Source organism: Etheostoma spectabile, chromosome 8 (genome assembly GCF_008692095.1).
Source record: "Etheostoma spectabile isolate EspeVRDwgs_2016 chromosome 8, UIUC_Espe_1.0, whole genome shotgun sequence".
NCBI classification, from domain to species: Eukaryota; Metazoa; Chordata; class Actinopteri; order Perciformes; family Percidae; genus Etheostoma; species Etheostoma spectabile.
In genome coordinates, this window is record NC_045740.1 from 11,340,376 (window position 1) to 11,357,556 (window position 17,181).

Here is a 17,181-nt window from a genome sequence, read left to right on the forward strand (position 1 = left end):
CCTTAAAGAAATGTATCAAATGTATTGATGCATTTAGTAAAGCACAAGTTACTAAGTTACTACTAAGTAACTTGATTGCCATATGATCGTGTCGAGAGCAGAGTTTTTTTCCCAGAGGGTTGACTGTCCCACCTCCATGTGCCAAGAATAGACTTGTCAGAAAAAACTCCACTGCTCATTGAGGAACACTCCTGAATCGGCCGAAACGGCTGCAAAACCAACTGGTATTCCAGAGGACGTAGCCTTCCAGTGCACTGCACTATTATCTTTAACAAGCTGTTTCTGTTTGCATGTGATCTTAAATCTGTTGTTTTTTTTGCTATTCATGCTGTCAAAGAGCATGTGACCGTGAGAGCTGCAGCAGGGAAAAGGAGACGAGCCGGTGTTACATGGACTAAACTGTTCTGTCCTCTACTTCTCCATTGCAGTGGCTGCTTGGAATTCTTCAGGGGGCTCGGCTTCCCGTTTTTTGGAGCATTAACAATGTCACTCTGTGAGAAGTGCATTGTATTTTTAGACTTTGGAGTTTTACCAAATGACATATGGCACAGGCAGTTTTAAAATTGTTGTAATGGGCTAAACTTTAATCCAAACAACGCTATGTGAGTGAGATGAATCCTCTCAGGCAACATGTTGTGACACTATTAGAGTGGATAAGCTTATGGCTAAAATGTGTTTTTACAAGACTTTGGGGAGCTTTTCCAGCAGTCAAAAGTCAGATGGTATCCAAAGTTATTACAGCTACAGGATCAGGCAAAGCAAACTCAGAGGAGTGGAAAACCAATGTGGCACTTTGCACTTATCACCCTGGAGATGGAGATGAAACAATGGTTACAGTCCAAACTAGCTCGTGTGCATTCCATGTAAGTAAAAAAATCTAAAACGCAATTCTCAAACTAACCTTTAGGCCGCATACATTTTGATTCAATCATTAATGTTGAAGGTGGACCTTGGGAGACTTTCTGAGTGCAGCGAATACTTCCGAGCCTTGTCCAGGTCCAGAATGAGAGAGACCTCAGAGAGCCTCATCCACCTGGACCATGTGTCCTCCTCTGTATTCCACAATCTCCTTGAGTTTTCCTTCCATAATAAGTTTAAAGTGCCACAGGAGGAGTTAGGCACACACATACAGGTACTTAATATCTCCATGCCTACTTATTGCTAATGGACATCTTGTGTTTTCTTCAGTGCTGTTCTTCAACCCAAAACCAACCTACTATCTCTTGTTTTCTCCCTTTCTGACACTGAAGGTCAGCAGCTATCTCCTGGCTGAGGCCTTCCTCTCAAAGTGCCTGTCAGTACTCGCAAATGACCTCAACCCAGGCAACTGTTTGTCTTACCTGAGGCTGGCTCAGGAGATCTGCTGTGTGGAGCTAAAGCTGACAGTGTTCACCTACCTGAGTAGAAACCTTCTGGAGCTGCCTCACCTCATCAAGTATGCTATGTATAATTGCATTACATGATTGGCCCTTTTGTTTAAAAGATTTTTTGGGGGCATTTTAGGCCTTTAATTTCATAGGACAGATGAAGACAAGAAGGGGGCATGACATGCAGCAAAGGCAAGGCAATTTTATTTATATAGCACATCTCCGCAACAGTGCAATTCAAAGTGCGTTACATAAAACATTAAAAAGCAGTTAGAAATTTATACAAAATTAAAAAGGCAATGTCAAAAAGATACATTGGGCCTTCAGCCTTGATATAAAAGAGCTGAGAGTTGATGCGGTCCTACAGTTTTCTAGAAGTTGGTTCCAGATATGTGGATCATAAAAACTGAACTGAACGCTGCTTTCCCCTTTTTGGTTCTGATTCTGGGAAGGAAAGCAGACCTGTCCCAAATTATCTAAGAGGCCTGGATGGTTCCTAGTTTACAAGCAGAACAGATATCTATTTGGGCCCTAATCCATTTAGTTATTTATAAACCAGCAGAAGTATATTGCTTCATTTAATTTAAGAAAGTTCTGGCACATCCAGTTGTTAGTTTGTTTGATGCACCCAACCAGTTTTTGTCCAGGCAACAATGTTATGTAAATTGGTGTGTCATCCGTATAACTATAATAATTTATGATGTTGTTTTCCATAATCTGAGCCAGTGGAAGCATGTGGATATTAAAGACAAGAGGTCCCAGGACTGAGCCTTAGGAACACCACATGTCATATTTGTGTGCTCAGATGCATAATTACCTATGGACACATAGTAGTTCCTGTTTTTTAAATAGGATTCCAACCACTTTAGTAGCATGCCAGAAAGGGTGGGGAGTAGCTCAGTCTGTAGGGAGTTGGGTTGGGAATTGGAGGGTCGCCGGTGCCCATGCGTCATAATGGACCTGGAGATTGGATCTTACAAGTGTGACATTTCTTTTTTTTTTACTAGAGACAACTTTAAGCCTAGTGGGAGCAATGGAATCGATACCATTTGTAATTTTACAATTAAAATTATCTACAAGCTCAGTGACTGAGGCCCCAGAAACGGTGGTTGTATAAGGACAAAAGCTGAATGAATGATTCACTGGTGTTTTCAGTGATATATCATTTCTGATTACCTTTGTTGAACACTTTTGTGAACAGATATACAGAGATGATCAGAGAGAGCAACATCTGTCACCGCAACTTTGGAAATATTCAGACCTTTAAATATAATCAAGTCCAGATGTTTCACTTATTGTGTGTGGGCTCTTCACATGCTGAGTCAGTCCATAGTTATCAAAAACACAACAGAGTTCCTTGGTCCTCTATCCGCGGGGTTGTCAACATGAATGTTGAAATCCCCAGCCATAATTACACAGTCAAAGTCAATACAGATCATAGACAGCAGTTCAGTGAAGTCATCAAATAAAGCTGCACAGTATCTAGGTCGCCTTTAGATATTTAGAAATGTAGCTCAAGGGGAGGACCTTGGCTGAAGAGCCACATATTCAAAAGAGGCAAAATTTCCATAGGATAATTCTGTACATTAGAATGAGCCTTTGAACAAAATGGTGATTCCACCTTCTTTCTTATTCACTCTATTCTCGCTCATAAAACTGAAGTTGGGGGGAGCTGACTTGATAAGAACAGCACCACTGTTATTCTGGTTTAACCAGGTTTCAGTTAAAAGTATAAAGTCAAGATTGTGTTTGATAATAAATTCATTGATTAAAATCAATAGGGCTATTTTTGGTGTGTTAAAGCAGTTATCTGTGTCTGATGGGGAATGGGTGTTAAAGGTCCCATGGCATGAACATTTCACTTCATGAGGTTTTTTAACATTCATATGCGTTTCCCCAGCCTGCCTATGGTCCCCCAGTTGCTAGAAATGGCGATAGGTGTAAACTGAGCCCTAGATAACCTACTCTGCCTTTGAGAAAATGAAAGCTCAGATGGCACCAGGATCTGCAATCTGCCTCCTTATGAGGTCCAAGGGCAGTGTTACCTTCCCCTTTCCCCATGCTTTCCCAACACCAACGTGCCGTCACTCCACCCACCCCCCCCCCCCCCCCCCCCCCCCCCTCCTCCTCATACTACAAACTCAGAAATGACACATACTAGAAACTCTTCTGAACCCGCTGCTGCTGCGTTGAGGAGTAAACTTCTATATATGTGCACCTGTTCTACCAACTAAGCTAACCCAGCCACGTGTGGTTGACTATGTTTCTTTCTTGTCTTTAAAAACTGATTCAGGCGTCTGAATGATGCAGAGAAGGACGAAGTAGTCCACCTGAGGATACAAGGAGACAGACATCTCTGCAGCCTTAGGAAGGAAAACCTGACTTCTTGGAACGACCCAGAAACAGAACGTTCCCGACATATCTTCACCCTGAAAGGGTCAGAGGACAACGGAAATTGGTATCCCGTTACAGAGCTTCCTTTCAGGGCTGACAAGTGGTGTTTCACTACAGTGGTCCTGAATAACTACCTGTACATAATAGGAGGCTACCGGCAGCGTGTGAAGAGAGGCTGGGAGTTCAAGTTGGCTTCCTTAAGGTATAATCCCTTTACTCACGCATGGGCTACCACAGCTCCTCTGATTAAGGTGAGACATTATTCTGGCTTGTAAATCAAGCTGATGACCAGTCTGTCAAAATGAAACTTCCAAAGAAAACGGTCCCCATCTGTTGTATCCACAGCACAGACGGCATTTCAGTGCAGTGGCCTGTGAAGGCTGTATTTACGCTGTGGGAGGCTGGTACTTGGACTCACTGGTGACCCCAGACTCCAGCACAGCTCTTTATACAGCTGTAGAACGCTATGATCCGTGGGGGGACACATGGAGGTTTGTGTCTTTTTTAATAGTGAAGTTCAGCTGTTTTTTTGGGATGACACTGAAATACCTCTCCTACTTCTCATTAATATCTTTCCCCTCTAGAAAGGCATCCTTCAGTTATTAGTTGGTGTAGAAGTGACTGAATATAACCTTTTCCTCAGGTTTGTCTCCTCACTGCCGCTCACTGACTTCCAGTTCACCGTGTCCTTGTCACATGACGTGCCCCTTGCCACTAGCCTTGGACACTGTCTCTATGTGTTGGGGAACATCCAGAGAACTGGAGAGAAACTGCTGCTGCAGTACAACACAAGGCATGGTAAGACAGACCAGAATAACTCTGTTTGGCATGAAGAATATATTGTTGTTGTAAAGGCCAGAAAGCTATACACAGTTTAGATCATTTTCTAACACTAATCTGGAGTTATAAAAACAAATGACACTTCTGTATTCTCTTTGTCACTTAGACTCCTGGTCTGAACTACTTCCCACCCTCACCAGAGCAGATGCAGACCTCCCTACTCTTTACTTCCTGGGTGCCACTGACAGACTGGTTGTGATTGGTGGGAACAACTCAGGGAATGTGGTGACATCATTCTGTGTGCAATCACAGAGATGGGGACAGGTTTGATAGACACCGAGATTGTGTTAATCAAACAAAACAAGTATCACTACTTCCTCACATTTAAATATAGCTGATTTGTATCTGAAGCACAAAGAAATCTACACGTATTTGTTACAAAAGTGGGTTTTATCCTTTTCTTTTTAGGTGCACACCGCTGAGAAAGTGGCCTTAGCAGGACAAGGGGTGGTTGTAGGTGACCAGATCCTGATGCCAAGTACAGATCACAACACTGTTGCAAGGATGGATCTCCAAACTCTTTCCCTCAGAGTTCTTCCTCCTCTTCCCATCTCCACCCAATATGAATCAGTCTTTTATCTTTACTTTTAATAATATAGTTTTGCTATACTGCTATATTTTGTGATAACTTTGTACCTGAATGTCAGGGGTGGAAATAACAAAATAAATTTACTCTTGTTATTGTAACAAAGTCCTATTTTGTGTGCTTGTACTTTAATTTTTTGTATTTTTAAATGCCGTCATTTTTGTTTAATTGTCTGGTTTATTCGAGTGAGGCAATATTTATATTAATATTTATAATTGATAATTCAAATCCGTTGTATGTGCAGGCTGCAAAATGCTTCTATATAAATAGAATTTACTGTTGATTTTTGACATGTTGTTCCACCTGTGTATAAATTGACATGTAATGCAATTTATTTTGTATTTGGTAATGTGTGTGTACCTGTATGTTCTGTATATTATGTGTCTTAATAGTCTCTGCATTCTCCCTCATATGGGAGATCCAAAATCTTGTTCGATTTGGAAATAGTGACAATAATAATAATAATAATAATAATACATTTTAGCGCCTTTCATGACACCCAAGGTCACTTCACAAACAAAAAAAGGACATTAAAGTTATAGTCATCTCATAAAGGTGCTGAGGTTCACACTATGACCTCCAGTTCTCACGATAGAGCAGTGCGAGACCCCCTCTCCTCCTAGGTCAGTGTTGTTCACAGATGGAAACGAATCCAACATGCGGGACTGCTTGGTTCAGGTGGAAAAAAAATCATCGTTCCGCTGTCACACCTAAGCGAGACACAGAAAGCCCAGTCCATGGTCCACAGCGAAGTCGCCGACGAGAGAAGATCTTATGTTGACCAATCCAGCTTTCAGTCGGTTTCACTGACCGTGCATATCCGATTTGGGCAGACAGGCAAGCAGTAGCCTACAGTTTGGTCAGTCCAGAGATGGGGGAATATTTTGCCATCCTTGCCAGCCATGTAGATTTTTTTTGGGCATAGGCTACTATGGGCGTCGGAGAATGTCGCGTCGAGATGTTCTCTGTAACCAAAAACTTTCCGATTAACCAACAGACAACCAAACCGAACCTTCGCGGAACGTTCCCGCAACCAAAAACAAGCGTTCCCAGAACGTTCTGGAAACCAAAAATTGTTACCTGGGGACACAGAAGCTCCGCAGAAGGAGAAGAAGGAGGAGAAGAACTTATTAAGTTGTTCCTCATCCTCCCAAGTCATTGTGGGTAAGCAGTCCTACAGGCCTGGGCTGTGGGCTTAGGCTACCGCGGTAAACTTAACTTGCATCCGATTCCTCCGGTCACCATGGCATCTTCCAGTCATCGTGCATCAATACGGTGGAGAGATGATAAAATGCGTCTCTATATACAACTATTGAACGTGAACTAAGTATGAACATCAACTAAAATTATCGACGTTTTCGTGAGAAAAGTAAAATTACTGAAAATAAACTAGCCAGACGGAGCGGGGTCAATCTCGCCAGCGTTCCTGTTACTAGGCAACTCCTCCAATGTATGTCCTAAACTCGTTGGGTAAGGTCAGTTTGTAACCCCTAATTAGGCATAGTGACAACGCTTGCTAATAATAATCTGAATAAAAATCAGAGTTAATTTTTTTAAATTGCCATTATTCTTATCACATTGTTATATTTTATTATCACAGTGAAATACTTCTTGAACTCTCCTTCACTGAAAAGACAACGTCACATTGCTCTCATTTATATCCTAACATAGCACTGCAGCAGATTCGGTTACACAGCAGAGACCTTAAGGCACATGAGGTTAGGTTCTGCGTGTTTTTGGTGTCTTGTTACAAAAAAAGAAGCATGTCACAGGGAGAGAGAAAATGGTGTTGGGGAGTGGGGGAGAGAGGGAGGGGTGGAAAGCACAGGGGAGGACTGCTCTGATTTCACTACCTGTGGAAAGCCACACCAAGGGCACTGGAGTCACACAGAGCACACAGCCTGAGAACAGAAGAATTTCACTGCCTCACTGACAAACCAAAGTCACGGCTTTCCTCTGCCTGGGTGGATTATACTGATTCTGTTCTGACAGGTACATTTTGTGTGTTTTTATTTGGAAGTCTTATTCATTTCTGCATGTAGTTGTGATAGCTGAAGAGGTTTGTCTGCTTGAAACGTGTAGTGTAAACTCCATGTTTTAATTACATAAGAGTATAACAGGTAAAAACATTTTTCAGGGTTTGTTTTTTGTTGCGTTAATAAGCCTTGCATGTCAAACAAAGTCATGGGGAAATCCTGATGAGCAAGTTTAATGACACAGTTAAGGTGTAAACAATAGATTTTCACTCATAGTTCATAAATACTGACCTTCACATTGTCAAATAGATTCTCAGTGTTAATGCCTACATGTTTTGCATGTATCTGTTGGTTGCACTCTGTGTTTATATTGTCATGCCCATCTGGTGTACTGCTATATCTGGCCATTGAACTTTGTCCCACTTGCCGACTGCTCAGTCATATGCCATGGAAAAAGAAATCCTAGACCCGTCATCCTGGCCATAACATGAAGCGGTTAATGAACTCCAATATTTCAGTTCAGAATTCAACAAGGGCATTGCATTTAAAACACAACAAATGAACCCTTCGAACTTTACAATATACATGTGTGTGCTCATAGCTGTGAATCCTATATCAGTGGCCTTACCTCTCACATTATGAGCAAACACTACAGATTGTACAACTTTCCTTCCAACTTCCACTGAGAGTCCTGTCTGTGAATGTCAGTTTTTTGTTACTCAACATGGTTATAATTGGTAAAAAGAAAAAAAAGAAAAAGACCTCAGGTCACTCTTACATATTGGTACGTTAACAGAGAATGAAATACCGAAGGATTCTAAAACTGATGCATGGCTCGATGGTTGCCTGAACCAGAATTTTCTGCAGGCATTGGGAGCTAGCATCCAGAGCTGATCATCCAGAACTTACATGACATTAAGCATAGAAAACCTGAAAATTAGCTTAAGAGTTGCTGGACCTTTAAAAAAAGACTCCTTTATTTTAAAATTAAGAATCAGAATTTTTAAAATATGTATTGATGATACAAACTTTACAATAAAAGAGTACTATTTCTATCAGGACCCACATCTTCCACTTTTTCACATCTTTCACATTTTATTCATTTTCAATATTGTTGTCATAGTCACTATTTCCAGTCAGAAAGCTGATGACTTAAAAAAAACTTCCTTTTGATTTCCATGTAAGTACTATCCAGACATGGCGGAGGCGCATCAGGCGGTGGGCTTCCAGTTCACTGTGCGCCCAGATGGTGTGGACGTTAAACTGAGTCAAGAGGTCATCAAAAACATTTACCTCTCTGGAGTGACAGCATGGGAGAAGCGAGCCATTCAATTCAAGGTACAACAGCAGATCTAGCTTTAGGTTTAAGCATTAAAAATGTGGAATCGCTCAATAAGTTATAAAAAACGCTTTCAACTGTAGCATTTTAGAACTATAAAGGAGTTTCCAACACCTGTGCATATCCATTAACTCATTATTCATTGCACAACATTTATCTTGTGTTGATATCAAATCTGCTGGTTTTTTTTAATTCGCAGAATGGTATATTGACCGGAGTCTATCCTGCCAGTCCGTCCAGCTGGCTGATTGTTGTGATCGCCATGATGAGTTCCTTGTATATCCACGTAGACCCCTCTCTAGGAATGATTGACACAATCAAAGACAACCTACCACACAGGTCAGAAATCTCCTGCAGCAGTATTATGCCTTCCCTTGTTGTGGTTTAGTTTTAACGTATTCTACTGGACCTTTAGGTGTACTACTGTGAAGTCAGATATTTGAAAAAAAAAGTTATTCTGCATTTCAGTTTGATTTCATATCCTAATACTGACAAAGGTGTTGTTCCTTTTCTGAGCAGAGACTATATATCAGTGCAGACCCAAGCGGTGCTGAGTGCCATCCTGTTTGCCACTGGGCTGTGGCTATTCCTCATCTACCTCTTGAGATACACTCTCAAAGCTCTACTCTCCTACCATGGATGGATTTTTGAATCCCATGGAAAAATGAGCACATCTACCAAAGTGTGGCTGGTACGTTTGTCCTCCGATCGTTCTCTCACTCTGTCTGAATCTTTAATCATATGTGTGCCATTATACAGTCTGGCTACACGCTCTATTAAATCTTTGCATCACTCACTCAATTCAGAAGGTATGGTCAATTCTCGTTTGTTATTAAGAATCATCTAGCATACTATAATATAGTGTTTGATGTTCTGGGTGTATTTTTTTTTTTTTTAACCAGAGTCTGGTGAAGATCTTCTCTGGGCGCAGACCGCTGCTCTACAGTTTCCAGGCCTCCTTACCCAGGCTCCCTGTGCCCAGTGTGGATGATACAATTCACAGGGTGGGAAATATAGAAGAAATAATCTGTAATGATAAAAGACAGGACAAGACAAGAGCAGAAAAATTAAACTGCATACAATGCATATTATTTGATGATTTCACAAAAACTGTGGACTTGGAATGATAGACGCCTCAGCTCTGGGATTAAAACCTTTCTACATTCTATTAGTTCTTGTCTTGATTTTCCTAAACCTTCTGCCAGAGGGCAGTGGTTTAAACAGGAAGAGGCCAGGGTGTGTGCTGTCCTTGTGAATGCTGGTTTTTGCGATGAATAACACAGAAACACACTAAATGCAAGCATGTTATTATATGATGTCTAAACATCACCATTTGTCATTTTATCTCTGAATAAATTTAACAACTAACTACCTTTTACAACTATATTTAAACCTATCAAACGCATTATCTAAACCTAGACAAGAAGCCTTTTCCAACCATTTGATGAATGTAGTTCGGTCGTGCCACCATCTACTGTTCTAGCTCCCTTCCTGCACCTTGTAAAAGCTGCAGTAGTAGATACAACTCTGTCATGTCCCCTTAGCTGCACATGTGGTGGATGTCTTCCAGGTTTTTTGTGTGCGTTTACCAGCTTCTCTATTTCAGCTGTGTTTTCTACATAACACTGATCCTTTGTCTTGACAACACACACCATGTTTTCCCCGCAGTACCTGGAGTCAGTCCGTCCTCTGCTGGACAGTGAACAGTACAACCAAATGGAGAATTTGGCAATTGACTTTAAAAATTCCAAAGCAGCTCAGCTGCAGAGATATCTAATCTTAAAATCCTGGTGGGGGACAAACTATGTGAGTAGAGTTTACCAGTGATACAACATTGGAACTCAAATTCAATTGAATCCTAATGTTATACGATAGTAATGTGTTATCTTCTCTAGGTAAGTGACTGGTGGGAGGAGTACATCTACCTCAGGGGCAGGAGTCCTATCATGGTGAACAGTAACTTCTATATAATGGTAAGATAGACTGTCACTCGGTCACTAGGGTTTACCAGTGGAGTTTATTTTTGTATTATATAAATACAGAAATTATACAGTAAAATGTAAGAAATCTAAGAATGATGTATATAATTATTTTATGAGAAAAACTAAAAACTACATTTTATTCTTGAAACTTCACCTAGCAAAATGCCAGTAACTAAAATAATTAATAATAACTATTATTATTATTAAATAATGTTTGGAATAAACGTCACTTTTTGTGATTTGCATTTGTTCTCTTCTTTCTGCCTGTGTCTGTATGTGTTGACTGGATGTGTCTGCTTCGTCTTTGTGGTGAATGTGTTAGGACCTCTTGTACTTGACCCCAACACACCGACAGGCTGCACGGGCAGGGAACGTGGTTCATGCCATGCTGCGGTACAGGCGCAAACTGGAACGTGGTGAACTTGCACCGGTATAAGACTTGCCACAACTTTACTACCACTCTTCTCTAACCTATTTAAAATTATTGTTAGAGGAATCAGAGAAAGAGACCAGAGACCCAAATGCAGACACAGCAGGCAGCGATGAGCTTTTAGGATTTAATACCCTAAAATCCATACAAACCAAGGAAAACAAAAGGAGTCCTAAATACAGCAGGCAAAGTAGTCCACAATGTAGTGGAAGTCAAAAACAGACATCACAGGTAACAGGAACACAGAGACAAAATGGTAGACCACACACACACACACACACAGACACACAGACACACAGACACACACACACACACACACACACACACACACACACCACACAAACACACACACACAACAAATCAAACAACTTGATCTGACACTAGACAAAGACAACAGAGACTAAATAGAAGAGGTAACAAGGTGAACAAGGGACAGGTGACACAAGGGCTCAGGAACAGGTAAAACACATCAGGGTGGGGCAGACAATTACAACAGCGGGGAAAAAAACAAGGCAGGAAGTAAAACAAGACAAGACAAGGGAGAAAAACAGACTACACAATTAAACTGGAAACTGAAACAAATGCACAACCCTAACAATCATGCATTCTCAGTGATTTCATCTTCTCTTTTCTTCTCAGCTGAGGGCTTTGGGAACCGTTCCTATGTGTTCCACTCAGATGGAAAGAATATTTAACACCACCCGCATTCCCGGGATTGAAACAGGTAAAAAGCTGCTCAGGTCTGTACAGAAAATCAACAACCAAATGCATAACGAAGAGCTGGGGGGTGAAAACATGATGTAATTTCCACGAGCTGTTGAAAGTGGAATACCTGCTTTGACATCACTGATTGAGGTATGAACAGAAGTGCAACTGGCTTTAATGTTTCAGTGTTGATCTACGCTCCAACAGTAGTACTGCGGGTGCTCAGGATTAGGAATGTGGGATAAAGGGAGCATTTGTCAATCTGTTTGTACTAAAGTGTTAGGCCTCTTATTTTGTCCTCTGTCCACACTTCCTTTTCTTGTTGGCCCTTGCCTGCAGATACTGTTCAGCACCTGACTGACCGTAAGCACCTGGTTGTCTACCACAAGGGCCGTTTCTTCCAAGTGTGGCTGTACACTGGAGGGCGCCACCTCTTACCCAGTGAACTTGAGACACAGTTTCAAAGAATCCTCAATGATACATCAGAACCCCAACTAGCTGAACTAAAATTAGCTGCCTTGACTGCAGGAAACAGGTCTACAATCACACACATGCACAGGACACATATACACTAACACACAAAACAAGATGGAAAATTGCCTTACTCTGACATCCCCTTCTAGAGTTCCATGGGCTCGAGCTCGGGTTAAATATTTCAGCCAGGGAAGAAACAAAGTGTCCCTGGATGCCATTGAGTCAGCTGCCTTCTTCCTGACACTAGATGACGAGCCGCAGGGTTATGACCCTGCCAACCCCAAATCACTTGACAGTTATGCCAAGTCCCTGCTTCATGGAAAGTGTTACGACAGGTAGGCAGAGAAGTCTACGACAGAGTATCAGGGCCACCGGAGGCAAAAAATAAAAGAGAATAAAGTCATATAATAACATTACGAGATTAAAGTCAGAACTTTACATGAACAAAGTAATATTACAAGAATAAAAAAATAAAAAAAATCAGATTTTTTTTATAAAAGCCATATATTTCATTAAAATTAAAATGGTGTTTTTTTTTTTCAAGGACATGCTTCAGGCTTGAGTAAAATAGCCCGCTGATGTAAACAACGCCTTGCAGCCAACCCCTACCGTCCATTTCCTTCTCCACAAATAAGACAATTTCCTCCAAGTCCGTGGGGTTCTTTCTTCTGAACAGATGCAGTTTCTTGCATATTCTTTTTTAGGTTCATATAGGCTACTTATGATAATGTGCATGGCCTGATGCGCCACAAGATTAGATATGTCCGTAAGCCTATTAGAGAAACCTATACAAAAGTACAACTTCACAAAGTGCTCCACATCTCTCATTTTAACACATGTGACTTTATTCTCAAAATACTTTGACTTTATTATTGTACAATTTTAAATTTAATCTCATCATGTTCCCATATGACTTTTTCTCGTAACATTACAACCTTATTCTTGTAATTTCCTTTTTTTTCCCTCAAGGTGGCCCTAACGTGCGGTTGTAGCTATAGGCTGCAGCACTGCTTGGATTTTAAGTGATCTATTTCCCTGATAAGAATTTGTTGACAGTGTTCTTTATTTCACAGGTGGTTTGACAAGTCTTTCAACTTGATTTCTTATACAAATGGAAAAATGGGTGTAAATGTTGAACATTCTTGGGCTGATGCACCAATTGTAGGACATATGTGGGAGGTATTAAATGTGTGCAAATATTGTATTTTTTAAAACAATGATTCAAAGTTTGTGAATATCTTCAGCCAGCATTTTCTGTTTGTGTAGTATGTCCTTGCAACAGACTGTTTCCAGCTCGGCTACACAGAGGAGGGACACTGTAAAGGGGATGTGAACAAAGGCCTGCCTCATCCCACTCGACTACAGTGGCAGATTTCAAAGGAGGTACAGCAGAGACTTAAATCATGTATTGCCATTGACAAATTTGATTTGCATTTATAGGTATTTGCTGTATTAGCTTTGTATATACATGTACATAAAAAAATCAATCAGGATATCCTTCTGTTTTCCCCTCTCTTAGTGCCAAGACGTCATTGAGTCTTCATATCTGTCAGCCAAACAGATAGCTGATGACGTGGACTTCCATGGCTATCTGTTCACTGAGTTTGGGAAAGGACTGATCAAGAAGTGCAGAACCAGTCCTGATGCCTTCATTCAGCTGGCCCTGCAGCTGGCACAGTTCAGGGTATGTCCTATTACATATCTGAGGGCTAATTTGGTGTCGGTTTTGAAACATTTTTAACCCTGTAATTGTCTCCATCTGTTTAAAGCCCGACCGAAATTGACTAGGTTTTGCCCGTTGTCTTTCACTTCCCTTTTAGCTTAGCTTTTTGTTGTTCTTTGTTTAATTTCCTTCTTTCCTGTGATGGCCCTGCCCCAGTATCTGCCATAACTACAACAGACTTACAAATAAAAAATGAAAATACAATTAGGCCTACATAAAGACATCTCCTGCTACCTTTTACCTGCATACTCACTAACACAGGTTTTTCCGGTGTTTAGCTGAAATCTGTGACCCATCAGTATGTGTGCTCTGTAGCGTTGTCAACCTGCTGTAGCCTAAATCATGTTGTGACTTTGTGGGAAAAATCTAACCGGGCATTCTTTTTACTGTTAGTCTTGTTTGCTGTTACGGGTCATTCATGATCATCAGATCGAACATTACACAGTTTCAGAAACATTTAAAAATTACACATAGTCACTTTAACTATCAATATACCATTATTATTGATGGTTATTATAAAATGTTACCCATTATTGCTTACTGTTGTCTGTTGGAAGTTTGTATATATCATCCACCATCACTAAATTACTTAAATCCATCTGCTTTTCAGGATCAGGGAGTGTTTTGTCTGACGTACGAGTCATCAATGACTCGCATGTTCAGAGACGGTCGGACAGAGACGGTACGCTCCTGCACTTCTGAGGCTGTTGCATTTGTCAGAGCCATGGAGGATGCAGGTGCAACAGTAAGCAGAACAAAACCCGACATAAAAAAAAAATTTTTTTGTGCAGAGTAATTTGACTTTGGACTATGTAGTGTTAAATTATCAGGCTTACAAATTCATAATGTGTGACATGGTGTGCATCTGCACACTTACTGTTGAAAGTACAAAAGGGCACACATTAATAGGGTGAGAGGTCACATTTGTTTGACTTAGGACTTGGTCACCAGGACCTAGAGGCAATGTGTCTCCTCACGTCCGTGTCACAAAGTAGAAATTTAGCTCCTTTAGATCCCCAGGTGTGATACACATACCCAGATGGTTTTAGTTTTTTTAAATGGTCTTTTATATGGATTTCTGTTTTATGCTGCAGCTGGAGTGTTTTGGTACAGTTGTTTTTGCACCTGATGCTATCCATAAAGAAAGAGATAAAAAAGATCAGAATGCAGAAAATGGGTTTGAAGCTTAAAATATCCAAACCCCCACTTTCATGGGTTTCCCCAAAAAGCCTCATTCAGAGCCAGGAAAACAATTGTATAAAAATTATATATATATATTTATATATATATACATAATTACACCCCAAGGTTGAACTCAAAGTTCCTCCCTTAAAATGTACACCAGTGGACATGCAGTCTAAAAAAGGGACTAAAGTCTTTATGCTGACGGAGGCGGGGAAGTGGGCTGGTGGCACACGGATTGTTCAGTATGGAAAGCCAAACAGTTCAAATAAACGTGATTTCTCACACGTAAACAACACGTAAATTGTGTTTACGTGTTTCTGTATAAGCCTAGTTCTCCACCACCGTCTAGCCCCACACCATCCCAGGTCATTTCCACAGCTCACATTGCCTGCTCTTCCCCAGCTAAACACCAAGTTCTTCAATCTCGCACCTAACTTACTCCTCATTAGGACATGCTGCCCGGTTTGTTTGGAGAGCGTCCACATGCTAATCTCTCCCGTGATTAGGAGATGCGCCTTAGTTGTGTTTGAAGGATTCCTCAGTGTCCATGCCAGGCAAGCAAAGAAAACACAACAAGCAAAAGCAAAACGCCACACTCAAACTACAAACAGTAAAAACATGAAAAAACACTAGCTGCCTGACTACACGTTCATCAGCACCCTGGAGTTGGAACTCTCTGATGTTCTGGCAGGGTTGAATTGAAAGTTGCATTGACAAAGATGAGGTAATTTTAATATGTGTTAATGTAGGAGCCTGAGTGCCAATCTTTTGTACCGGTTGTTTTTGTGATCAGAATGCCCAGAGACTTGCCCTGTTTCGGAAGGCAGCAGATAAGCATCAAAACATGTATCGTCTGGCCATGACTGGTTCTGGTATCGACCGTCACCTCTTCTGTCTCTACATTGTGTCCAAATACCTTGGTGTCGACTCACCATTCCTTAAAAAGGTTAGAACCATTATCCTTCGTCATCTCTCAATCATTTCAATGTTTTTTTTCTCTTAACTTACCAATCACAACCTTCTACTTACTTATCTGCCATAATATATTTGCTTCCAGGTGCTTTCAGAGCCCTGGAAGTTGTCTACCAGCCAAACTCCGCAGCAGCAGCTTAATTTGGTTGACATCAACAAGTTCCCTAAATATGTCGGTGCTGGTGGTGGATTTGGCCCAGTGAGTTAAATTGTTTTATTTTTCAGAAATGAGCACAAGTTACACAGTGATCTGGAAGTGTTTTGTGCAGTAATATAATAGCATATTTTGTCTACAACTAGGTAGCTGATGATGGTTATGGTGTGTCTTATATAATTGTTGGGGAAAACCTCATCACATTCCACATCTCCAGCAAGTTCTCCAGTCCTGACACAGTAAGAGCACAAAGAGCAATGTATAACTTCATGTGTATACCGTTTACGCTATCTTTCAAAACGCAACAGTATTTCTCTCTCTGTCATTAACTATTTGTGTGACCTGCAGGACTCATTCCGGTTTGGTCAGCACATTGGGAGGGCCATGTTGGATATTCAAGCACTTTTCAAGCCTGAAAATGATAAGAAGACGGTAGAGCACACTGAGCATGTACAGCTGGAAAATGGGAAAAAGCACATATGACAGACACTGTGATGAGTGGTATGCTGGATTTGGCTCACATAAAACCAGTCTCATTGTCATGCTTCAACCATAAAAAGAAAAAATTTTATGGTGACAGGTTGCACTTAGAATCTTTTTCCTTTTCAGTGGGTCACATCATATGAGCTGGCCACCCAGCCAGACTAAAGGCAAAGTGTTACTTCTCTAATTTATTTCTATTTTATATTGTACCTTCCAGAGCTGTTGATTTGGTGCTGAGGGAAAGACTCAATCTTTCAATGTTTGTTTCTTCCTCCTTTTTGTCAGTGTATGCCATATACTGTAAATAAAGCTAATGTAATCTGAAATGTCTGCTTAAAGAACTCAGTAGTTTGAAACTAATCTTTGTTATATGCAAGTATTTATGAATTGCTGTTCAATTTAAGTTGTCATTATACATCAATTACATAAAGCTTACCATCTGTGACTTTTGCCAAATTTAAAATGTAGTCCTACAAATCACTAGAAATTAATTAATCACACGATTTTTCTATTCTTTACATTTCAACAACCGTATATTAAAAATAAACAAATATAATATGAATTAAAATAG

General features: G+C 40.6%; 2 protein-coding genes across 6 annotated transcripts; both read left to right on the top strand.

The window, feature by feature from the left end:
• The first annotated feature begins 157 nt into the window (after positions 1 to 157).
• LOC116694696 (kelch-like protein 42) lies at positions 158 to 5,232 on the top strand. Of its 4 annotated transcripts, none has more exons than XM_032524538.1 (9): positions 172 to 224; positions 338 to 863; positions 944 to 1,132; positions 1,251 to 1,435; positions 3,661 to 4,012; positions 4,107 to 4,252; positions 4,405 to 4,559; positions 4,708 to 4,865; positions 5,010 to 5,232. In XM_032524538.1, exons 2-9 carry the CDS (start codon positions 612 to 614, stop codon positions 5,190 to 5,192), a joined length of 1,620 nt encoding a protein of 539 aa, XP_032380429.1. In that variant the 5' UTR covers positions 172 to 224; positions 338 to 611; the 3' UTR covers positions 5,193 to 5,232. The 4 variants fall into 4 exon arrangements, with proteins under 4 accessions (XP_032380431.1, XP_032380427.1, XP_032380429.1 ...); XM_032524539.1 differs by having other exon boundaries at positions 173 to 224; positions 429 to 863; XM_032524536.1 differs by having other exon boundaries at positions 159 to 863.
• Positions 5,233 to 6,230: 998 nt separating this feature from the next.
• cpt1b (carnitine palmitoyltransferase 1B (muscle)) lies at positions 6,231 to 16,970 on the top strand. 2 transcript variants are annotated; one of them, XM_032524524.1, is made up of 19 exons: positions 6,231 to 6,351; positions 8,349 to 8,501; positions 8,702 to 8,841; positions 9,022 to 9,193; positions 9,405 to 9,506; positions 10,171 to 10,308; positions 10,398 to 10,475; positions 10,807 to 10,914; positions 11,554 to 11,638; positions 11,959 to 12,154; positions 12,243 to 12,428; positions 13,167 to 13,272; positions 13,360 to 13,476; positions 13,613 to 13,777; positions 14,427 to 14,561; positions 15,795 to 15,947; positions 16,059 to 16,172; positions 16,274 to 16,366; positions 16,476 to 16,970. In XM_032524524.1, exons 2-19 carry the CDS (start codon positions 8,361 to 8,363, stop codon positions 16,608 to 16,610), a joined length of 2,364 nt encoding a protein of 787 aa, XP_032380415.1. In that variant the 5' UTR covers positions 6,231 to 6,351; positions 8,349 to 8,360; the 3' UTR covers positions 16,611 to 16,970. The 2 variants fall into 2 exon arrangements, with proteins under 2 accessions (XP_032380415.1, XP_032380414.1); XM_032524523.1 differs by lacking the exon at positions 6,231 to 6,351 and adding an exon at positions 6,995 to 7,179.
• The last annotated feature ends 211 nt before the right edge of the window (positions 16,971 to 17,181 follow it).